Source organism: Mytilus galloprovincialis, chromosome 11, assembly GCF_965363235.1.
Source record: "Mytilus galloprovincialis chromosome 11, xbMytGall1.hap1.1, whole genome shotgun sequence".
Classification (NCBI taxonomy): domain Eukaryota; kingdom Metazoa; phylum Mollusca; class Bivalvia; order Mytilida; family Mytilidae; genus Mytilus; species Mytilus galloprovincialis.
Window position 1 is genome coordinate 56,723,954 of NC_134848.1, and position 26,776 is coordinate 56,750,729.

Here is a 26,776-nt window from a genome sequence, read left to right on the forward strand (position 1 = left end):
ACAAATTGAAGCGTTGCGAGGATTGCGATATATGATTTATTTAATACACTGAGCATTTTTTAACATATAAACAAGGTCTGCTTACTTGGAATTTTATGTTTTATTTGAAGAAAAAAAAACTGACGATGTAAATAGAGCGATATTTTAATCAAGTAATTCTACTGCAAGTAATAATACAATAAATATTAAAAACAGGTAGTAAACTATAACTTTATTGAAGTTTCATTTTCGAAATTTCTGCCATTGTTTCATTGTAATCTATATTGTCGTAGACGACACCATAGGTATACATGAGTCACTTTAGAAAGCATATGTATGTATTGACATTGATGATACAAATACGGCTGTTATCAGATTAGTCCCGATGGTGCTAGCGCTTTAAATTCATTTACTTGTTAGTATCTTATATTCTCCAGTATTAGAACTACATGCACTGAAATATTGCGTTTCCAAAACTTAAACAAGAATGAAAAAGAATGGAATAGCACAACAAATTATACAACAAAAAATATATGACTTTTTTGAAGAAAAAAAACACACCAAAAGAATAAAACCCTCGACCAATACAGTATCTTCAAAACCAGATTAATTTAGAACAGGGACTCTCCCCTCCAGCTTTCCAAACCCCGTTTTTTCTTGTCCTGAACATATCTTTTGCGACAAAAGAACAGTTGTAATTATATAGGTGTTTATTGAATACATCATCTCTATTGTTTTCTCTTTATATCGTATTTCTCTGGATATAATAACAACTGTAACATTAGTTATACCGTAACAGCTTTTTGAATCAACAGACCGCATTGTTATACCAACACTTTATAATCCTTAAGCAATGAGTTAATATTTTACCTGTATATAGAGATATTTTAAAGTGAAAACTTTGTTCATAATACCATAAAAAAGGACTTATTCACAAAGTTATATCTGGTTATGAACACTAATAAAGAAGAACACTTTGAATAATTAATTCTAAATATTTGAACTTTCTGACTTTGATGACGTATTTTAAGTCTTTTAGCATGCCGGGAGTGGATTAATCTCATTTTCAACCTGGTAACCATCCAATAACGCGACTAAAAGAGCATCTACGACTTTTGGAGTAGCTACTAACCGACTAATAATTCCAAAAGAAAAGTGATCAGCCGTGCAACGGACGGATATGTTCAACAAACATATTTATTATATAACTGGTAGCGTAATAAAAATGCATGTTTGTATCCTCACATATTACTCAGTCGAGGATTTGACCTACTATACAAAGCATTGCCTCAGTCTAGTATTGTATAAATACATTATGTATTATACTAACACCACCTGAAAAAGTCATGTAATTTTAATCTTTTTATTTTAACTAGAGTGTTTGGCCTCAAGGATTCACGGATGCAGATATGAAAAAAACATAAATGAGGAAAACACAGAAGTGTCCATCTTTGATAACAAAAAGAGGGACTTAAAGATACAAAACGGACGATCAAACTCATAATTCGAAAATTACCTGACAACGCCATGACTAAAAATGAAAAAAAGACAAACAGACAAAAAATAGTACAGAAGAGCAACATACAAAACTAAAGACTGAGCTACATGAGCCCCATCAAAAACTTGGGGTGATATAAGGTGCTCCGGAAGGGTGAGCAGGTCCTGCTCCACATGTGGCACACGTCGTTTTGCTTATATTATAACAAAACCGGCAAAAAGTCTAAATCGGTAGGTCAAATTCATAAAAAGGGAAGGAGATTGTAGTTATCCGATATTATCTGTGAAACGGTTATTCTATATCCACTATTACTGATCAAAAGACACAAATGTCAAAGCATGCTGGTAATCAGATAAGGTGAGGTTTGCATCTTTTTAAACTACATAACAAAAATAATAAAACAATAGATTTCGAAAACAATTGTACACGGACCAACAATATATGACTTTAATCTTTGACTTATTCTAATATCCATTAGATATTTCTTGTTTCAAAAACTTATTTAAAAACAAGATAGTTACAAAACAACAGATTATAGTATTAGGTATTTAAAAAAATATATAATATAAAATTACATTTTCCGTATCAAGTTAGTTAGAAAAGTTGAATAACTATTTCTATTATCATCTTTTTGGTGACCCGGAAACTGTTAATACTCTCCTTGTCGGATATAACAGCCGTATGCTTGACAGTATATTGACACTTAATTACGGCTATATATATATAAATATACGTTAGGTTACTCTGCTTGTTTTTGGAATTTGTGGTTTAGGGATACATGTATATCGTGGTTTCTAGACAGAGAAATGTAAAAATGGCGGCATGCGCAGATTTGATTCTTCAAATTTTAAATCGTTGATGATCACTAATGTAACAGAATTAAACTAAAATCCTTATGAATTTGTGCTTTTATACATATATAGTGAACATAATATCATTTTTTTTGCGAAGTTTGCCTTTAAGCATATGTTTAGATGATATTTTTTTTTTTAAATACGATGAACAAATGACGATGAACTGTATCACTTGTCAAATAAGCCAACATACTACATTATACAGACAAAAGTTAATTGTATGATAGCGCTAAATGTATAATAATTCTATAGTCTCGGCTGATGCATTGCCATATCATTGGATGTGGTTGAGCCTGTTCTCTTTTTCCAAATTATATAAACAATTAAAAGCAGTATTACAACTAACAAAATTCCGACAACACTACCAAGTCCATATGTTGTTGAATCTGAAATAACAATGTAATAATATCTTTATAAAAATTTTCAAAATTCATAGTACTCTTCTTAAATGTGTTAAAATTAACAATTTTTATCTTTCTCACATTTTTTTTCAGATTATTTGTAGATAAGAGATATGAATAAATGAATAATACATATTGGTTTGTCAAGAATTAAGATTGATGAACAGATGATACATTGTACATGCCAAGAAAAAAGAATTGTTTGTAAAAACAGAATATATGTTGAATTTTTGTTCAGAATTAATGTATGTAAGCAGTGTATGCTTATCTATCTTATCAAGCTCATATATCACGGATTATATTCTGATTTTTGTGATTTCAAATTAAAAGAAGGATTCTCGTTCGAACTAGCTCGAATATCCGCGTTATAATTTTTTATCGGTATCTGTTAATGTCAACGCGCATTTACAAAGTAAAATTGCCATTTAAAAATATGACCAACTTGACATCTGATTGCAAAAGAAGTTCTGCTCAGGGATTTCAAAAAGTAATACATCAGAAACGCATATATATATATTTTCAAAGAACGTACCCTACTAATCGCTTTTTTTATATTTCAAAGGCAATACATAAAGCAGTTATAGATAATAAACACTCGCAAACTATTACATCATATAACGACTGCTTCATATTTTTGACATACATGTATAACTTATACAATATTATGGTCGGTAATTATATGTTTTAGACTTATGATCATTAAAACCAATTTTTAATTAACAAAACTACGAACTTGAAAAACAGTTGTAGTATTAGGCACACTTTTTTTTTTAAATTTAGGCCCTCAATGCTCTTCAACTTTGTTCTTGTTTTGGCTTTACAACTTTTTTAATCTGAGTGTCACTGGTTGGTCTTGTGTTGACAAAACACGCGTCCGACGTATTAAATTTAAAATCTGGTACCTTTTGTTAGCGATTATTCGTGTCTTTCTTAGCCCTATATGTTCTCCTGTTTATTTGTATTGTAGTCCTGTCATGAAATGTTGTCATTTTAATGTTATATTTAACATTGTCATAAAAGCGGGAGGTGTAACATGCCACAACACCAAGTTAAACCCAATATTCTCTTTCTTGAAATGTTCTGTACAATTTCAGGAAAATGGCCATTGATATATAATAGTTCGTTTCTGTGTGTGTTACATTTTAATGTTGTGTTTCTGTTGTGTCTTAGTTCTCTTATATTTGATGTCTTTCCCTCAGTTTTAGTTTGTAAACCGGATTTGTTTTTTTCTCAATCGATTTATAAATATCGAACAGCGGTATACTACTGCTGCCTTTATCTAATATAAAAATCAATTATAAGACTTTGTTTAACCTGAATCTAAGTATAAGGTACTAATATTTCTATTGAAATAATATGACTTTGTAAAAGCAAGTTGCAAACGATTTAAATTGGCTTCCCGATAAATATTTCAAAAGACATTATCATACCTGTTGTAGAACTTGTTTGAGATACAGATGATGCGCTTAGTTTACCAGACATTTCCGTCAGAAAACTGTGACAAGTTGGTAATCCATTTGGAATAAATCGCTCAGTGCTCTCGAAAGATTCATTCAGCATTAATGCCATACCTTCCACCATATGTTTATCAATGTGACAGTGCATGAACCAAACACCTGGGTTTGCAGCTTTTATTTTGATTATCACATATCCTCCGTATGGTACCACTATTGTATCTTTGCGTACAGCATCAATTGTATTTATTCCAGGGATGTTCTTGTAATCATTCCATGACGAATTTTTCCATCGTGCATTGTTACAACTGCTTTTAACATTAGGAAGTGTATCACTACATTCTATATCGTTTGTAAAAGTAAAGTTTCCATCAATGGTCACTTCCGGAAATTCCATTTTAAGAACTTTGTAAGTATGGCCATGCATGTGAATAGGATGCGAAATGAAAGCTCCGGTACCAAGATTAAGTAAAACCATAATTATGTCAGATCCAGTTTTTAAGTTAAGTGAATGGCTACAGTGACAAGTGTCTTCATCAGTACACTTACTACAGTCGTTATCAACCTCAGATGGCTGTGTAAGAGCAGATACGGTTGGCCAACGAAATATTCGACCATTTATGGATGATTTACCTTTCGGAAAACCGAAATTCAAGAAATGTAATGCTGTTTCGGTTGATTCTTGCATACCGTCGATGGCAACAAAATCTTCATCTTTTACAACTCCCCTTTCTTTTAAATTATTAACAGGAACACATGATACGTCTTCTTCGTGTGGGTATGTTTTAAATGGACAATTTAGAACTAGACTTTTGTTATTTTGTTCATAATCCTTTGCTGGCAGGCTATTACTGTTAGAAACATTAAGAAACCCAAGTCCAATAGGAGGTTGTATTGTAAGTTTATGTGACGAAAGAATGCTAATCGTTATGTTGTATAAACCCTCCTCTACATAATCAAGATCGAGTTCAAAATCATAACGTTCAGCAGGATATATAATGATTTTGTCAACGACAGTGGGAACAATCTCAAAACCATCGGTTTCTGTGACATTCAACTTTAAACCAGGTATAGAAAATAAAAGTACGTGCATTGAACCGACGCCAATAAGTCTAAAAAGACATGGATCCCCTTTTGTAACATAAAATATTTCTAGAGGTGCAAGATTGTTTTTTAGCTCTCCTCTACCATTAATTAAAATAGAATTTGGAGATTTTACCTCATCTTTCACATTAGCATACAACAGGTCCATTGCGTTATATAGATGATTCCATTCTTGTATCTGTACAATATGTTGGAATACAAATGGTACTGGGTCCCTTTTTCTGAGAATGACAAATGCACCATACATGCCCATATCTCGTTGATTACCTACATGTGAGTGATACCAGTAGGATCCCCCAAATGTTGGTTGGAAGGTGTAATTAAAAGTCTGTCCTGGTAAAATTGGACATTGAGAAACATATGCCACACCGTCCATTGCAGGCCATTTATGTTGATCAATACCGTGCCAGTGAATAGTCACAGCTTCATTTATCATGTGGTTTTTGACTATAATTGTTATTTTCTGGTTTTCATAAATGATGATAGATGGTCCTGGCATGGATGAATTTGCCGTAATTAAATGTCTTGTATGATTCCAACCGTCAGCAGTTATTATATCATCTATAGGGATTTGATCGTTTATTGCTGCATTTATTGAGTAAATTGCCCGATCCTTTACATACACTTGACTGATGTTTCCTTTGCCAATCATGGTAAACGCGGATTTTATATCGAGTGACGTAAAACAGTGGACAGCATTCTCATCGCAATGAAAGCCAACAACGGTACCAGTCATTCCATATACGATACAGAAAACAGCACTTAAAACCTGCAAATAAACAGGAACTAACATATATGTATGATATTAAAAAAAAAAACATTATGTTCCCGTTGTAAAAACTATTCATATACCAGATTGTTGTTGTATTCAATCATTGGTCATTGTTGGTGTGGGTTCGTCTTGCTTAGTCGTGTGCACTATTAAGTTTCTATTTTTCTTTTTGTCTTTTTTTTCTTTTTTAGCCATGGCGTTGTCAGTTTATTTTCGATCTATGAGTTTGAATATACCTGTGATACTTTTCGCCCCACTTTTACTTGATCATAAAAAAATTTTTTATTTAAGAAAATACAACATTGAAATCATGTCTATTTGTCGAAATGTAGGGAAGTTTCTGTATTATCAATATACTTTTGTTCAAATGTGATGATGTTCAAATATCGTTCATCGAATTGGAAAAATTAAACACAAAACCGAAAAAAATGCAAATACATATAGGAGCGAGGATATGTGCGTTACTTTGAGTAAGGTTGTCCTTTTTTGTTTTATACTCCAGCTTCCATCACCAATATGAGCTGGCTACAAAGAAATAGCACATTAATGTTCAAACGCAAAAATGAAAAGAAATTTGTAAACATCATTTAATTTCCGTCTTACGTCATTAATTAACATCATCAACATCCCACGACCTTCATCCCACATTTCCTTTCAATGTTTTTTTCTACAAAGTGCACGTCTTATATCTTTTCTGGGGGTAAATGAAATAATAAAAAAACATGTTTACTTTTTATGAAATAGACACAAGGACTTACATGCTTTAAATAAAAAAAAAACATACATTTATCTGTTCTGTTCTAAATCTATTCCTTAATATGTATGTCAGTTGTTAGCAAAAAATGTAAAATTTTATATATGTACGAATAATGAATGTAACATCCTTGAAACAAAACGATTATTTGTTTAGGGTAAAAGAATATCATCAAATTGATATACCCGTACTGTAAAACAAAAATATGCGCATATGCCGAGTAGTACTTTTATTAATATGTGTATAGAAATAGAACCCAACAGTGCTTTAGATAACAGTATTGATCATACAAGTAACAAAAAAAATATATTTGGAGTATGATTTGGGCTGATAAAATCATTTAAAAATAAAAGATTTCTACAAATTCGAGGAAAAAACATCAAAAAAAGAAAATCAACATCATTGTGAAAATGTATCTTATATATTAGGCTAGCTTTCCTGCAGCCATTGATTATCGTTATAGTGGCTCAAATTATTTGCCATTTAACGGTGTTAATAATTTGTACGGGTACGGCATTCGTCATTAATACTCTTAGCATGTTTATCTATTGTCTTAAAAAATCATAATATCTAATAACATAAGTAGATTTAGCTAACGAAGTCCTTATTTGTATAAAGTAACATTCATTTTTAGTGGAAAATTGTTTTAACGTTAATTAAACTATAATTAAAAATTGTGATAAATGTAAGATAACTCTGTTCATTTCACCCAATCGTTCTTTTATTGTGGGGAGATAATATATTTCGATGATGAAAGTGTTTAACAACCTTGACCGGATAAACATCCTTCGCACGGACAATCTTTTCATTTATAGTCTTTTAAAAAAAAAAAAGGTTCTTTATGTTGGTAAAGATTAATTTTAAACATTACAAACCAAATAAATGAAATTATATATATTCATAAAACAAATTTAATAAATCAATAAAGAATACTGAGGTCTAGTACATTTGTAAGTTTTGGAGCAATTTAAAGCTCAATAAAATAACTAAACGTAAAGATTGAATTATGACCAGTTCAGGGTAGACAATCAACATTGACATTTTTGGAATTGAATATAGTACAAAGGAATGCAACTCTTGCATACAAATAACACTTCAAAAGAATTATTAAACACGAATTCGTGCACCACCTTTAATGACGATTCTAAATTATCATTATGACCTACAGTTGTAAATCTATAGAATAGTGACAGCTAATGAATGCTAAACCACAGTGAAATACATTTGCTTGAAAATTGTAAAACCTACTCGGAAAAATGCACAAACTACTTGAATTCCATAGCTCAAAATTAACATGTTTACACATTGATAAAATATGGTGTTAAAACATTATAAATCTTTAACAGTTTACGATTTAATATGACCTCGTATGCTTCAACTTACCCAAAATATATCTTTATTTAATGCCAAATCATTGTGTATTTGTTAACATTAAAATCCATCTTGGAAATTTTAAAATTATCACAAATCCCGTTTAAGATTTGACTAAATACCAACATCCAGATATGTTCAGGTAAATATGCTACATTATACTGTTGGGCTTTTTTTAACACAGTTTCTAATAGACTTGACATCGACCAAGTCATGGTAAAAATGTAACACAAATACCAGGCATGTAATGTGGAGTAAAAAAAACAACTTTAAAAATAAGAAGCATTAGTGCTGACCTCATAAATTGGAAGGCCAACAATAATCAAAATGGAAGTACATTTGAAGATCGAAAACATGCTAATAAATCAATATGAACAGGTCAGTCTAGAATGTCCCAAACAGAAATCACATATTTGGTCCATTACCTCGATATTTCAAAATATCATACAGAAATTATCTACATTTATGTTAGGCAAATCAAAAGACATGTGGAATACATATCATTTAAAGGGTCGCACACAATCCTCACCAAAAAACAGTTGTCTCAACTCAGGTCAAAGTCACAATAAATTGAAAAAAATAGAATCCGAGCCCATCAACTGTCACACATTAAAATGCCCTGCTTTAGATAGACACGATGACACGTACCGGGTCTATATATTTTTCGACATCTCAACTCATCCTTTACAAACGAAAGTTAGAATAAATAATGCATACTTTTCGGATAGGAAAATATCTATACTCTACATTATAGTATCATCCGAATCATTTACAAAAATCGACATAATTACAAAAAGTTATAGTATTAAAAACTGCTCGTAATTCCTGAACGTATGTACCAGGTGTCTTCTGAAGAAATAATTTGTGTTGTTTAGTACTTAAGTGGGGTATGTGTGTGTTATTAAGACTTATGAAGTTTCAACATGTATCTACAAATATGTGTGTAAATTCCATGATGCAGATGGCATATTGGACATATAATTCAAATATTCGACCAATAAGGTAAATTTCATATGACGCACAGTTTATAATTCGTTTGTTGTGATTTGGTGTGCTGTCGTAAATTCATTGGATATTTCCGTTGTTTTTCTGTAGTTTACATGTACTAATGTAATATTATATTTTATTTTGTGTATTTCTCTGACAAGTTATTAGTACTGTATTGCTGTCATGTAATTTTATCATTTTAACGGAATTGTTAACATTGTCATAAAAGCGGGAACTCAATTTTTATGACAAAAATGGGCTTAATTCAAAAATAATGTAAATGGTATGGGTTGTATAGCCGTAAACTTTATTTATATTCTGTTCTACACTTGCTGTTTTTATCTAATCACAAATGTTTTATGTTTTTTTCATATTTGAACGATGTAAGTTGCCATAACATACATAAATTTTTAGTCAATGTCTACTGTATAATTTTCATATTAGACTATGTATTGTAAGTAAAGTGAAAGGTACAATGTAACCACAAATCATGTTAAAGATTTAAATGTGAATTTAGGATCATTTATCGTAGGATGGAAGTATGATAGTTTGTTTGAGATATATAAAGTATATGAGTGACTTTTAACATTTTTGTCTGCTTCAAATATGCTTAAAATGTGTTATTCTGAAACACGAAAAATGCGAATTTAATTTCAAGGATAATGTAATACGGCTATATCTTAAGTACAATTGAGAATAGAAATTAGGAATGTGTCAAAGAGACAACTAATCTTCATAAGAGCAGAAACAGCCGAAGTGCGACCGTATATGTTTAAAATGTTTTTGGACATAATTTTTTTTTTCATTTACGTGGTTTTATTAAATAATAAAACATGATTTAATCAAGATATTAGCAGTTTTTTAGGTTAAGCGTTTTATATACTCTATTGAATTTTTCTAGGCACCATTTATATTTGAAAAAAAAGATTTAGAAATGATATTTTATAATTGATATAGGCATTATAATTTATAATACGTAATTTCATTCAAGATATCGACAGATGTATTAGAAAAACACAAAAAAACTTAAGACTTACCTTAAGAAATTCCATTACCGGATGCTAGCAGTTCCGGTTGCCTCTTGTGAATGAAATACACTATATTCAAAGATGGGACATTATATATGCTATTCTATATTTATTTTCGGGAGATTACCGATCCTTTATTTTTAAATACTTTTCATAGAAAGGCGTTTCTTCATTTATTTTCATTTATATGTAAAACTTGTAGTATTATATTTAGGAATGTTTAAAAATACAAACCTACAAAAATAGATAATATATAAAGGTGAAAGGGATTATTCATGGGTGAACTAGGAGTTGGAGCTCAACTAAGTAATATTTAGTTCAGTCAATGTGGTAACAATTATAGATGAAGACAATTTTAAAAACTGGAACGAAAACTCGGTTGACACTTAACTAACAAATAAACTCGTAGTTGATAAAAAAAGCAACCACAAAATAGATGTGTTTTTTTATAATTTTTGCACGCATTCAACTGGATTGATTTAAAGGTTTTTATATAGACTAAAGTTTTTTTCTTGAATAAAACCGAAATCCACAGACTGAGAATATAAGATAGTCCCGCATTCAACTGATATTTTTCCTCATATTAGCTTTATATTAATGGAGTTTAAATGCCCGACACGTTTATACATAATTTAATTTTATAAACCTTTTGCTATATTGTAAAATTTGATATAAGTTTGATTATGGTCATGTATTACTGCCATGTTCGATTGTTGTAGTTGGACATATAGCAATGGTGAATGATATTTGACATTAATGATGTTATGATGACTTCTTTTATCTTATTTAAATATACTTAAAATTAAAAGATACCACGTATTTGTTACTTCACAACAACGAAAATCTAAACCAACATTAATCTTAACCTAAACACCTAGTACATCAATGCCAATTGTCAAGTCATTTCGTGAGAATGACCACTTACTACTTCGTCCTTTCCGTTGACCTTTGTTGGTATATCATTGACGTATCATGTCTTAATCGTATAGTCAAATCAGGTTATTCCGATATACGAATGTAAAAAAGACAGATTGAAAATAAATATCTATTTAAAAAAAATTATTTATCATAATTCTTATTATTGTTTGATTAAACATCTATTTAAGCGTGTGCTTTTTTTTTTCTTGGGTTAAATTACACACAGACGTCGACAGGACCACACTTATTTCTGATTAGTTTCGTGAACATTTGAGCTCATGTGTACAAGTATCATACTGTAAGGAGATTTAAAATAATGTCAATGATATACCTGTCAACTTAAGCTAATATGTTTTATGTTTTAACACAAATACTATGAAGTCTTGTTTGTGATATTTTATGCAACTATTATAATACATAAAAGAGGGTCGAAAGATACCGGATACTCACTGTACGAAACCGGTTATTTAGTACTGAAAATGATCAGATATAGAGGACCTTGTATTAAGCATTTAATAAGTTTAAGATTGATTTTGATTTTTAATGCAACAACTATATAACTGGTGAGCTTAAGAGACTAATTGATTGATACCCGGATTGTAGTCGCCTTAATTGCACGCCTTTAGTTCACGGAACCTACATAAATCAAATTCACAACTTGATATTTTTTTTCAAATGACACATCCCATGGGAAAACCCGTCTTTATAATTTTCTGATAGATGTTTTTAGTTATTGTGTTTCAAAAACACAATCCTTTTCTTGATATCATTGATGCTAATCCGGAATCCGCATTATTTCATTCGTTGAACATAAAGTATTTCTATTTTTAAATAGCTACAATAGAAAGAAAGCGTGTAGTAGGAAAATACAGATTTAAATTATAGGTTACCCGGAACTGATCATATTGTATAGGTCTGTAACATAATATTTAAAGTACTGTAAAGTTATATATAAATATATGTAACATGATTTTGTAATTTGATTATTCCCTATCATGCCTAAGTCTAAAGAACATTAGTGAAACGTATTGTCTTACTTATATTCCTGACAATAGGTATTTGCGAAACTTTAATTATGTGGTAGTTTCTGGTCTTTCATATGCTCATGCATTAATGACACAAAAAAAAACATCCTAATATGACATGCTTCTTTCGCTTTGTAAACAACACCGTGCTAAAATTCTCGATATATCTATACTTAACGCATACATATACATAACAATGAATGTAATCTCCCAGGTCAATCCACGTGTTTCTAGACCTATTTACAAACACTTTGCCGATTTCATGTTTTAAATATTGGAATTGAAAAAAAAAACCTACTGAACTTTTATATTTATTCGGGTGCATAACAAAAAGAAAAAAGAATATATGCACAAGAGCTCAGAGAAATCTACAAAATAAACATAAAATAAAATTCGCGTAAGTCCATAAATGTTTTTGGCGGGTTAAAGTCATTTTAAAACATAACATCAAACATGAAAACGCTTGAATATATTTTCAGTTACGCGAACTATCGGAATTAGTATAATATTTTATCATGTTTATTAATATTGATTTTTGAGGTAAAGTTGTTTTATTTTCTATTCTATTTCATTATTCACATAATCACTGATTATAGCAAGTCAACATGACAGCTATTTAATAAAAAAAAATGTCAACTTTGGATTTGACGTAAGCTGACGAAAAAATACATGTAAATTAGAAATGGCAAATTGGTTTCAGAATGAACAGAACTAAAAGTACATCTTGTCTAATGGTACGCTCGGGATAAAATTCGAATATGACGGCCTATGCCAATTGTAGATTTCAAACATATATATGGCTTCCCTGCATTATTTTTTTTAATGTTGCTGTTTTGTTTCACAATTAATCGTTTACAAATTGCTAAAATTGGATTTTTGTCGGAAGAAAAAAAATATTTATCTTCAAACATATTTCATCTTACATATATGATAATTATTTTATATATAGCAACACACTGTTTTTTGACGAGGATTAATTAAGTACAATATCTTCTAAAGCCAAGGATAAAATAGTATATCTCAATAACGAATTCCTTATCACTTGTTATAAATGCATATCTTCAATGAAAACTCATCAAATACTCTTTAGAGAAGATACATTAATAATATAAAAATGTTTTGTTATATGTATATACATATAAATGAAAAATCATTAATATCGCATACGATAGAATATCTCAAGAACGGATGCTGACTCAAGTCCATTCTATTAGAAAATCGAATAATGACAGAAGAGTGACGTGTCCACCATTTACCATGCACTGCACTATTATAAATATAGTAGAATAGAATGATCTACAAATGCATGAAAATAACATTTGCATATATACATGATATACATGTAACAGTAAAATACAAGTATTAATTCAATGAATATCAATAATCCAGAGTATAATGATTTGTATCACTACAATATTATAGTTATTACGGTAAGGATGAATTTCCTGTCATTATTTTATCATTTACGCTCGAACTTGCCCCAGAAAAAAAAATTATATTTGTATATTAACCTCACTTTCAGGTATAGAGATGTGATTTTTTTTCTGAGACCAGTCGTTTTCGAACCATCCACAAAAACTTGCGGTCATCTAATGTTCATATTTTAGTTCTTTGATTCGTAAACAAAATTAGGTAAAGAATATTTATTCTTGTCATTCAAATGAATATATCGGTTACGTCGATTACAAATATGCCTTATCAAACAGTTCCTTTATTCAAATGATAATTTCAAGAAGTCCAATCAAATTTATGATAATTAAAATGAACTTTTGATGTATACATTTAATTTGTGATGACCTTCCACTTATCTGATATGCACTCTTGAGAAAATTCTCTGAATTCATATGAAATTTCCAAAAAATTTAAATCTCTACAAATGTTTATTTGAAGTTATCTAATATGGTTGTTAAGAACTGAATAGATAAAGAATACTAATCTTCAATACAATGTGTTTTTAAATTAATTACATTCAATCGCCCATTCATTAAAATGAATATTTTCTTTGTTTTTCCTTAATGTATGTTAATAAGAATAACCACAACCCAAAATATTTACAACATTGTCTCACCTTTTCAAATGGATACATGTATGGGAGATTACTTATCCAATCTGATTAGACCGATCTTCGTCCAAATCCGTATCAGCGTTGCGTTTTATTAAATATACTATACTTATAATATCAGATTACTTTTTGCCTTTCTTTTCATTTTAACTCATTTTGTATACGCCCGTCAACATTTTCCACATGTCCGGCGTCTGTCCGCCGTTTGTCCGTCGACCGGTGTAAATATGTCGCGTCGTAATTTAAGACCAACTATTCCATATTTCATAAAACTTAACATAGTTGTTTTTTATGAAGGTCAAACGATCTGAATTTTTTGTTGTTGAAAATAAGATTAAAAAGTTTTGAGTTACGGGACTTTGTAACTAAAATGGGGGGGCATGTCGAGCTGTATCTCAAAGACGATTTAGGATTTTTATTACTTAATTTTTACAAACTTCTTAATTATATAAATCTAAAGATCTGTAAACTTTTTAGTGATGATTCATCATTTTATTAAAGAGTTATTGAATATTTTGTATCAACAAAAGGGGAGTGAGTCACATGTCGCGCCGTATCTCAGAAACTGTTTATGATTATTGCATAAAACTTCACACACTTTTTGGTTTTATTAATCTGAAGATCTGCATACTTTTTGGTGATTATTCAAAGTCTTATTTTATAGGTATTGAATTTATATTTTAAATAAGGGGTTTTCAGATGTCGCGACGTTTCTAAAAAAGATTTATGATTATGGCTTAAAAACTGTAAACACTTATTAATAATATTAATCTGAAGATCTGTATACTTTTTGGTGATGCTTCATAATTTTATTTAAGAGTTATTCAGGGTTTTTGTTAAAGGGGGTTCACATGTCTCGCCATATATCAGAAACCATTCATGATATTGCATAAAACTTCGCATTCTTGTTAGTTTTATTAATTTGAAGATCTGTCCACTTTTTCGTTATGATTCTTTATTTTATTATTGAAATAATAAATTTTTATTGAACTTTTTGGTCAAAAACCATATAAAACATTTTAGAATAAGAATATAATTAACATGACTTCCTGAACAACCCCAATGTTATTTCAAAACCTTTAACCGCAAGGCGACGGGCGTTGCATGCGTTCGTGGCGCGTTTAAAATGATATCTTCAAACAACTTTGCAATCATCATGAAAACGCTCGGTGTTACACGTCAACCAAGTTAAAGATTATATAGTCGTCAAATGTGTAAATACCTTTATCGTTTGTCAATTAAAAATGTTTTCTTTGGGGGGGGGGGGGGGATTGTTTTGTCTTTCCCTACTCAATTTACGTCCTCTAAACAACAGGGTTGTAGTTTTTTGTGTTTTAGTTTTTTTACAACGGTTTATATATAAATATCCATCATCGTCAAATTGGTATTACTTGACTGTCGTTTTATTTTTACTACAATTTCCATTTGTAACATTATTGTTGTAGATGACACCCTCTGTATGTGTGAATCCCTTAAGTGAATATATATTTGTCTTTATCTTACCTCCTATACATTTCGAAGAAAATGATTGTTTAAAAGCGTCCGAAAGGAGACCGTGTATATTCCATATTAGGTTAGTAGGGAGATGAGGCTTATTTCAATACACGGTTGGTAGTGGAGCTACGACTTTGGCACTATTTGATGATTTGGACGAAACCATCTGTATGCGTAAGTCACTTTAGTGAAGATATATTTGTCTTTACATTGAGGGTACATATACGGCTGTTATCAGATCTGTCTCGATGACGCTAAGGCTTTATCTAATTCACCTGTTTGATTAAGTCAGTCTCTTATCCAGTTTTGAGATATGAATATATGGGTTCTCTTCTTAAGATTGAACATTGTACGGTTTCATGATTGTATATTATCAACATTGAATCAATAAGTCGCATTTAGTCGTATGTTATTGTTTATATAACATAATCAGCATAATATGAATCGTTTGTTGATATTTTTTACTTATGTTCTATTTTAAGCAAGATCGGCCATATTGGTCGGCTAGTGAGGTAAACACCGTTTTGTTTTACCTTACTACCCAAATTATGATTATCATGATTATGGTTCAGCTTTGTAAAATCAGCTTCAGTAATTGTGTAAATGTTAACGACGACGACCACCAAATGATGAGAAAAGTTTGTTTGGCTCTTTATGCCATACAAGCTAAACTGAATAGCTAAACAGACTATACAGCAATCTAGATGACTCTCTTAAAAAAAAACAAATCAGAAGGAGAAAAAACCGACCAACAGAGGGTAAATATGACTAGACTGAATTGATACAGCCGTAACCTGTTTGTGCGTGTCAGATTTCATCACAGGTGACAGAAGTTTCAACCCAGAACAGAAGAACTTTAATAAAAAAATATATATAAAGGTGAAATGCTTTTTTTCTGGGTTTTTTCGTGATTATAAAACAGAACTGTATTGATAAATTGAGAGCTTTTCAAATCTACAAATTACATTTTTATAACGTTATTTCATATAAAAGAAAAATGATGAATTGGACATTGTTACTTGTTTAAAAAAATATTAAAGAGATCTGATTAGCATAGTTTTATTATTTAATGTTTAATTAATAGAGTAACATGTATCATTTGTAAATATATATATAAAAAAGAAATATTCAGATAAGTCAGCACAGTACATCATATACATTGTATAAAGGAGATAAACGTGTTAACGCAAATTGTAAAATAATCCTAAGTATTCATCGCTTGCATTTCTACATTATTGGAGGAGGTAGAGGTTGTTCTTCTTTTCCATATAATATAACCAAACAACAGTAGAACAGCAACTGCCAAAACACCGACAACAGCATACAGTACATGTGTTGTTGAATCTAAAATAACAATGAAAGAATCTAAATAACAATGAAATAATAATAACTTATTGCAAAAGTCACAGTATCGTTCTACAATGTGTTCTCGCCAACTTACTATTCTTTTTTTTGGTCGTTTTCAAATATGATTTTAATTCATTTGTTGATAAGCATTAAGAGTAATTGATAAATGAATGTTGGTGTTATTGAGATTCGTGAACTGATGACACATGTCAGGAAATACGTTAATTGTTCGATTAAGTTAAATAGATGTCATTTTGTTTAGAACACATTTACTAAGTATGTTAGTAGTGTATGTCTATCTATATAAACCACAATTCAATCATAGTTAATAAACACTTGTAAATTATTACATTGTACAACAACTGCTTTAAATATATGACCTGAATTTTGCTAATACAATAAACTTATCATAGATACCATGATAACAGAGGCGCGTTTCGGACGCTCGTTTTCCAAAAACGCTAGAAGAGCCAAATAGAGTACGAAGAGTTAACCTGAATCTAAGAGTTAAGTACTTATATTTTTATTAAAACACAATTGATTTGTTCAAGCAGGTTGCAATTACTCAAATGGGGTTTCCCGATAAATGTTTCAAAAGAAATTATCATACCTGTTGTAGAACTTGTTTGAGATGCAGATGATGCGCTGAGTTCACCTGACATTTCCGTCAGATAACTGTGACAAGTTGGTAATCCATTTGGTATATATTGCCCAGTGTTCTCAAAAGATTCATTCAGCATTAAAGCCATACCTTCTACCATATGTTTATCAATGTGACAGTGCATGAACCACACACCTGGGTTTGCAGCTTTTATTTTGATTATCACATATCCTCCGTATGGTACCACTATTGTATCTTTGCGTACAGCATCAACTGTATTAATACCAGGGATTTTATTGTAATCATTCCATGACGAATTCCTCCATCGTGCGTTATTACAACTGCTGTTCCTATTTGGAAGTGTATTGCTGCATTCTATATCTTCTGTAAATTTAAATCTGCCATCAATAGTAACTTCAGGAAATTCCATTTTAAGAACTTTGTAAGTATGGCCATGCATGTGAATAGGATGCGAAATGAAAGCTCCCGTACCAAGATTAAGTAAAACCATAATTATGTCAGACCCAGTTTTTAAGTTAAGTGAATGGCTACAGAGACAATTGTCTTCATCAGTACACTTACTACAGTCGTTATCAACCTCAGATGGCTGTGTGAGAGCGGATACGGTTGGCCAACGAAATATTCGACCATTTATCGATGAATTACCTTTTGGAAAACCGAAATTTAAGAAATGTAATGCTGTTTCGGTTGACTCTTGTGTAGTCTCGAAAGCAAAAAAGTTTTCATCTGGTACAATTCCCCTGTCTTTCAATTCATTAACAGGAACGCAAATTATGTCTTTCTCACGAGGGTAGGTTTCAAATGGACAATTCAGGACTCGACTTTTAATATTTTGTTCGTAAACCTTTGCTGCCAGATTATTATTGTTAGAAACACTAACAAATCCAAGTCCAATAGGTGATTCAATTGTTAGATTAGGTGACGAAAGGATACTGACAGTAATGTTATATATACCCTCCTTTGCATAATCCAGATCGAGTTCAAAATCATAACGTTCAGCGGGATATATGATAATTTTATCAACGACAGTGGGAACAACCTCAAAACCATCAGTTTCTGTTACATTTAACTTTAAACCAGCTATAGAAAACAAGAGTACGTGCATCGATCCTACGCCTATCAGTCTAAACAAACATCGATCCCCTTTTTTAACATGAAATGTTTCTAGAGGTGCAAGATTTTCTTTTAACTCTCCTCTTCCATTGATCAAAATAGAATTCGGAAATTTAACCTCATCTTTCACATTAGCATACAACAGGTCCATTGCGTTATATAGATGATTCCATTCTTGTATCTGTACAATATGTTGGAATTCAAACGGTACTGAGTCCCTTTTTCTGAGAACGATAAATGCACCGTACATGCCCATATCTCGTTGATTACCTACATGTGAGTGATACCAGTAGGAGCCTCCAAATGTCGGTTGAAATGTGTAATTAAAAGTCTGTCCTGGTAGTATCGGACATTGAGAAACAAATGCCACGCCGTCCATTGCGGGCCATCCAAGTTGGTCAATACCGTGCCAGTGAATAGTCACTGCTTCATTAATCATGTGGTTTGTAACTAGAATCGTTATTTTCTGTTTTTCATAAATGATAATAGATGGTCCTGGCATTGATCCATTGGCAGTAATTAAATGTCTTGTTTGATTCCAACCGTCAGCAGTTATTATATCATCTATAGAAACTTGGTCGGTTATTGCTGGATTTATTGAATAAATTGCCCGATCCTTTACGTACACTTGACTGATGTTTCCTTCTCCAATCATTGTGAAAGCGGATTTTATATCTAGTGATGTAAAACAGTGAGCAGCATTTTCATCACAATGAAAGCAAACAACTTTGCCAATCAGTCCATATAAGACACAGAAAACAACACTTAAAACCTGCAAATGTACAGAAAATAACACATATATGTATGATATTCACACAAACATAGTACCAGATTGAGGTTTTATTTAATACTTGACCTTTTAAATGTATCATTAAGGTTAATAAAGTATTGATAAAACTTATTAAAGTTAGTGTTCTGAATAATATAGCATTTTCAAAACTGTGCTTTTACAGGAAAGGGATGCATTAAAGATACAACTAAGATGGTGACACTCAATAAAACGAAACGTCTACCAGCATTGGTATTAAACACATGATTATAAAATCTCATCAAAGATATCAGCCGAATAAAAGAGTATGTCTTACGTATAAGACGCATTAGTGCTGCTTCAACCTACACAGAAAGATGGCATTAACAAATACAAATCTACATTTTGTACGGTCATAACTATTACACATACATGTGTACAAGTAGTTTCCTTCATTTTATATGTGCTTTTCCCTGCATGACATTCTGAACAGAACAGCTTGAATAACAAGTTCACTTTAGAACGTTTTTTTAGTCGTCGTAGCATTGAGCATATTTAAAATGATAAAGTTTAAGTAATATCCAATGTTAATAAAAGCAATGCTATATAACACAGCATGTATCATATTAAGTTCTGTATTTCTTACGGCAAAAAGCAGTTGAGAACAATCGAGATTAGAAGCTTTTCTTTCATTCCTAAAATGTGGACAAATGAATTTAGAAAAACAACATAACATTCTGCAGTAGTAAGATTCAATAATAAGGTACAGACGCGTTTTGTTTTTAATCTGTGAAATCAAACGGTATTTTAACAAACATTTTGAAAATAAGTTTTGACTAAACCTTAAATGTCATCTTAATTTCAAGAAAAAAAATATATACATAATTAATACTTGACAAATCAATATTTCACAAAACATTTGAAATAACTACCCACTAACATGTAACATATAAGAAAATGCATTTAACTTTTACCTTCATTCTTCAACTTTTTCGGTGTTTCCACCCTAAGAGACTTGAATTCCTAACTATACCTTATATATGATAGATACCAACAGGATTACGGAAGAGTAGGTAATATGTACAAGATGTAATTTTCCGTCTTACGTCATAATTAACATCTCCAACATCCTAGGACCAACACCCCACATTTCCTATTAATGTTTTTGTTCTACAAAGTGGACATCTTATATCTTATTGACATTTTATATCTTTTCTGTGAGTTAATGAGGAAAAAACATATTTCTCTTTTACGAAAGTCACTAAGAGACAGATGTAAGGACCAACGTGCTGTAATTCAAATGATATAAATCTATTTCTATAATATATATATATATGTCTGTTGTACAACTGTATACACACAAGTTTGAATCTGATATATGTACTTATTATGAATGTAACATCCTTTAAACCAAAGGTTATTTGTTTAGGGTAAAATTATTTCATTAACTTGATACACACGTACTTTAAACAAAAATACGCATATGCCGAGTAGTACTATTATTGATGTGTGTACACAAACAAAAAACTTAACTGTGCTTTAGATGACAGTATTTATCCTGACAGAAGCAATATTTTTAGAATATGTAACTGGTTGATAAAACCATTTAAAGAAAAAAGATTTCTAAAAATTCGAGGCAAAAACATCAAACATAGGAACTCAACAGCATTATGAAACTGTACTTTATAGCTGAGGCTAGCTTTGCTGGAATTAGTTAGCGTTAGCGGCGCAAATCATTAGGCATTTAACAGTGTTTTTACAGGAAGGACATTCATCAATAATACTATTGGGCTTTATGGGACAAAGTTTCTAACAGCAGTGACATGGACCAAGTCATTGTACAAACTCAACACAAATAATTGAGATTATAAAAAAAAAATATTTTCAATAATCTGGTTTAATTCAGTTAAATATTTGTGTGGGTGCGTGGGTGTTGTAGATCATTGCCATATTTGATATGGCCATAGACGGCGCTCGCAGTTTGAATCAGAATTTTGGAATTAACGTATCAGCTTGAATTAGAATTATGGAATTCCCGTATCGGGCACTTTTAATTTGCTGTCAACCAGAAAGAAGGTGTTACACAAATTAGTTAAACTATTCACAACCCATCCAACCTCCCTATGAGAATAGTTGCTGCTGTTTTTGTTTTATATTTTCAGGCACCTGTTTGATGTATTTGATTGCAATATTATGGTTACCAGTATCCAAGCAGGACCTTCATAGTATAGAACCAATACAGGATAGTTTGGAAAAAAACTTGCGTTTCTATGATTTCGGTTATTAAGCACGTTATTAACATATGGACTATTGTAATTTAAGCATCCAGCATTAATTTTAGTTTTTAGTAATTAACAATTTTTATAATTGGACAAGAAACAACACCTTTTAAAGAAATAATTTTGTTCTACTATCCTTCAATTTTGAATGGGGGAGGTCCAGGGATACTGGTAGTGATTGGGGGATTTTTCACTCGGCCCTTGCTCTGGGCCTGACAAGTTCTTTAATTTGCAGGTTTGGAAAATGTGGTTAGTGGTAACGGTGGGGTCTACAGATGGTAACTCTGGGACCTCCTCCATCTCATCTTATAGAGGGGAGACCCACACCTGCCAACAGAGAGATAGGTCGGTTAATCTATATTGAGTATGCGGCTATATGGGCGATTGTTCTGTTAATCGGATTGGTTATACGTCTGTTACCAGTAAAACACACAATTTAATGTTAAACTCTATTAAATATACAGAGTTTTGGCAAAATATAAGAAACAAATCAAAAAAGAAAGTGTCTGACAAAATGATATTTATCATAGAACATTTTTCACCTCTAAAAACATTTCAAAATTTCTGAGCAGTTTTCAGTAAAACTAAAAGGAGTCGCGCAAGTGTGTAGTATTTATGCTTATACGCATATCAATTTTTTTAATAAAAGGCGAAACAAACAATTTTAAATATCATTTAAAGGACACAAAATAGTTCTTTGGTCCTAAAATATAAATTGACATTAGAAAATATGTCATAATTGAAATATAACGTGAGTTATAACACATTTTAGTAAAAATTATGGGAATCAAGTCTGCTGATGGGTTGGACAATTGAAATAGTGTCAGATAAGAGTTATTTAGCCATGACAATAGTTTTGCTACATTAACTTTATATTTCCCATTGAAAAAGTTAAGAATGAGATTGTCTTGAGTAAAAAAATATAGCATGATATGGATTGGCTGCTGGAATATGCATGAATTTATTATTAACGTTTTCAATCAGCCTTAATTTTTGTGTCTGTTCAAAGTAGCAAGATTTCAAATCCGACTGAACGTTTCTTTCTAATACAACACAGTGCATATAATGTGTTGTCGTTCTGATATGTACATGATATTTATCACTGGAAGTTTAAACCTAATTCGTAAGCATCATCACATTGGTTCTTTTCTTCTATTATTTAACCATCTGTTGTTTACAAATCATGGAAGAAAATGGAAAAGAGCGAATGCAGCTACATATGGTTATCTTAAGTTTTATTTCGTTGTTTTGTTTAATTCCTGTCTAGATAAGTGCAGAGGAGAACTGCAGTTGTCCGCATGTCAACTTCTAGCATTTGTTACCAATATGATTACATCGCAATCCGTTACTGTTTCAACACCCAGAGATGTTTCATGTCTGTATTCTTAAACATTTATTATTTTTTTTCTCTTTTTTAGCAATGCATCACTCCCTACTGACCTTATCTATTATTCTATATTCTGTGTCTCCATCCAGATTCTTGTGGATACCATGCGGATCCGGAATAAGGGTGTTGTTTATTTCTGTATTCTTTAAATTGTTATGTTACTTTTCTCTACATTTTATTTATCTCACTCATTATTCCTTCTCTATTTTTATATTTTAGCATTCCAATATATTTATCGTACTGATGTTTCGTTACATTACGACGTTTATCTCTGATTAATATACTGGTTACCAAATTGAATGTAAATGACAAATTGGTGTCATGCATGACAATTAAACATAATCCACATGATATATGCTACCATTCTTGGATGAAATCAATATTACTTTAATATTAAACTTTTTGAAACCATTTTTATCAGTTTTCAATATCCATTGCCTAAATTTTTAATTGTTCATGTGTTGGTTCCGTATATCATATGTTTCATTGCTCATGCGTTGTTTCCGTATATTTTAGCCGCTCGTCTTGAGCCTACCCATTTGATCCGATAACACCCCATATAGCAAAATATTTTTACTTTTATTGCCATTCAGAACTCTTAACAGACCAATTAACAGACCGAGTTTTATACATCCGACCCATTAACAGACCAGGTTTGAAATAAAAATTGATTTATGTCGTCAAACTACAGATTTTCGTGAAAAAAAATTCAACCAACATGTCGTGTTGTGTACGTTTTGTGTGTGTAAACTGTGTTTAAATTTATTGATGAGTAACCCGCCTTTTCATTTTTTGGATCGTACATCAAAGCTAGAAAAATAATAATTACACCACTGGATTCAGTACATTGAATTGTTTTGTTATACATAAATAATTTTCATGAGCAACCTATATTTGAAAAGTTATACAATGAAACGTGCTTAGTTTTTAATATTTTTCTCGATAACTCCTGATTATCAGAATATAGCCCACCCGATTAACAGACCAACCTCTGATATAGCTGCATACTCAATATAGATTAACCACCCAATCTCTCAATTAGACGAGTGTCGGCCGTGTTCATGTTATGAGAATAAATCCATAACAAAAATTGTTTTTCTCTGCAACATGGTAACTCTAAGTTATCCCAACACAATTAACGCCACAAGTATTGGCGTCAATTCATGTGAAATTTCAGTTGTTATTCGTTGGTTTACATGTTGTAATATATCATTACATTATGTATTTGATATGGTTTTCTCTGTCATGAGTGTTATTTCTGTCAAGTAAGACCACACCAATTTGATTTATAGTTCTTTGGATTTTACCGCTCCTTTTTTTTTTTTTTTTTTGAAAAATCAAGTTTTCAACAACAAAAAAACTACCGCTTCCGTATTTTTTTGGTCTGCATGCCGCTCCGAAATTAGTCTCTCCTTGAATTTTTTTTTTCTCACTGACGCTTAATTTTTGCATATAATCAAACCTGGGTTCAAACGCACGTGTGATCAATCAATAAAAAATGAAAGGAAATATAAAAATAAAAATGTCAAGCCATCAGTTGTTGTGGTTTCAGCATTGAGCCGAGGACAGGCAATCAGTGAACAAACGACTAAACGAAGAAAAACGAAAGCGAGGCTGAGAGAAAGAAGACGTCTGAAAGATCCTGAGAGAATTATTCGATTTTTCCAGTGTTTAGTCCATATATTCCCAATTGTATTTTATCCGTGTCACACCTTGTATAGTGCATTTAAATATTTATCAGTTTTTCTTTAAAAAATCATAGTAATTTTTGATATTTTTAAGGATTTAGTTTTTCATTTTTGTTTAAACTTCGCGCCCGGGGTCCGCCATCTTTTCCCATGCTAAAGACACCTGGTAAATACCGGTTGTACAACACTATAACACCTATGTCACTTGTTAAAATCAGAGGCAACTGTTTCAAAATTAACTTGGGTGATGCCAGAAATAAAACTTGTAAACGAAAAGCCATTCTAATTTCCGATAGCAAAGGAAAATACATCCAACAAGAAATATCAACAGAGAAATTTCTGGACCTTATAATTATTTCTCATCCAGGGTTACAAATAGACAATACAAATTTTATTTGGTCAACATTGAAAAGAACTATAAAAAAAAGGAGAAAGCTATCATATTTTTGTGGATTTGGACTTGTAACCTTACAACAAAAACTGACAAACACATACAGCTGACCCACGATATACCAGAATATCATAGTTAGATTGATGATATAGCAAACCGTCTGTCAGATTGGAAAGCACAAATCCAGGCACGTTATAAACACACAAGAGTCATTATACTTGAGTGTCCGCCTTACAGTATTGTAGCATACAACGACGTAAATGGTCACCCAAATCCTACAGAAGTATTTTTAGGACAAACTGCTAGGCTAGAACAACAATATATTACCTAAATGCACTTAGCAGGAACATTAACAACAAAAACCTCAAAGTAACGACAAAAGCAAAACAAAGTAAAGTAGATTTAAACAACAACCTAGAGGAATCCGACAAAACAGTCAAGACCAAACCGAATCGCTACACCTCGTCAAACTTCTCATCCAACGTTCTACGTCAAAAAAAGTTTCAAAGACAAAAACTAAATATTACGTAGATTATAAAGTATACACAGACGGAATTCACCCAGGTCCAACATTGGCAAAACTTTGGCTAAGAAGAATCTGTAAAAGAATTGTACAACTCTGCTATTAACAGATTTAAACCGAGCATGACTCAAGCTTGCTAACAATATACATCATTTAGTACAACTCTGCTATTAACAGATTTAAACCGAGCAAGGCTCAAGCTTGCTAACAATAGACATCATTTAGTACAACTCTGCTATTAACAGATTTAAACCGAGCAAGGCTCAAGCTTGCTAACAATCGACATCATTTAGTACAACTCTGCTATTAACAGATTTAAACCGAGCAAGGCTCAAGCTTGCTTACAATATCCACAGATTGTTGTGTACTTTTCAATTATTACTCTACATCTCAAAATACCTGTCAGTAAACCTAGCTTTAATGTCAATCTGTGATTTAATTAAAATAAAGAGCTGCATTTCAACCCATCAGGCAGAACAACATAATTAAATGCAACAAAATACTACTTTTATGCCAATATAGCAAGGATATAGCTTGCTGGGTACAACTATATCCATAGTAAGATAACTTTTAGTTTAAAAGCAAGATTATAACTTGCCCCTAAGAAATCATACTGAGCTTAGAGCCTGCCTGAACTACAAACATTCAGAAACCATTAACAACATATAAATATACCAAACTATATTTAAGATTAAATATAGCAAGGTTGTATCTTGCAAGGTAAAACTATCCTACATTTCAGTAAAACCTTGTACAAGCAAGGCTATAGCTTGCTTGCTACAAATTTCTATATCAAGTACACCAAGATTTGAAAAGCAAGATTATTACTTGCCTTTGTAATACCACAGTGAGCTTAGACAATTCATCTACAATCAAGACTGTAACCAAAAGTTACCATTGTGCTAACATAGCAAGGATATAGCTTGCTGGCCACAATTTCCTATATCAAGTACATCAATATTTGAAAAGCTAGACTA

At 31.4% G+C, this 26,776-nt stretch overlaps 2 protein-coding genes across 2 annotated transcripts; both read right to left on the reverse strand.

The window, feature by feature from the left end:
• Positions 1 to 109: 109 nt before the first annotated feature.
• Positions 110 to 10,254, reverse strand: LOC143052426 (uncharacterized). The gene is made up of 3 exons (XM_076225459.1): positions 10,212 to 10,254; positions 4,163 to 6,059; positions 110 to 2,717 (listed from the first exon to the last, which is right to left on the reverse strand). The coding sequence occupies exons 1-3, from the start codon at positions 10,224 to 10,226 to the stop codon at positions 2,578 to 2,580; spliced, it is 2,052 nt and encodes a 683-aa protein (XP_076081574.1). The 5' UTR covers positions 10,227 to 10,254; the 3' UTR covers positions 110 to 2,577.
• A 6,495-nt stretch (positions 10,255 to 16,749) lies between these two features.
• LOC143052429 (uncharacterized) lies at positions 16,750 to 20,596 on the reverse strand. Its single transcript, XM_076225462.1, has 3 exons — positions 20,506 to 20,596; positions 17,659 to 19,555; positions 16,750 to 17,045 (listed from the first exon to the last, which is right to left on the reverse strand). Exons 1-3 carry the CDS (start codon positions 20,509 to 20,511, stop codon positions 16,906 to 16,908), a joined length of 2,043 nt encoding a protein of 680 aa, XP_076081577.1. The 5' UTR covers positions 20,512 to 20,596; the 3' UTR covers positions 16,750 to 16,905.
• Between the last annotated feature and the right edge of the window lie 6,180 nt (positions 20,597 to 26,776).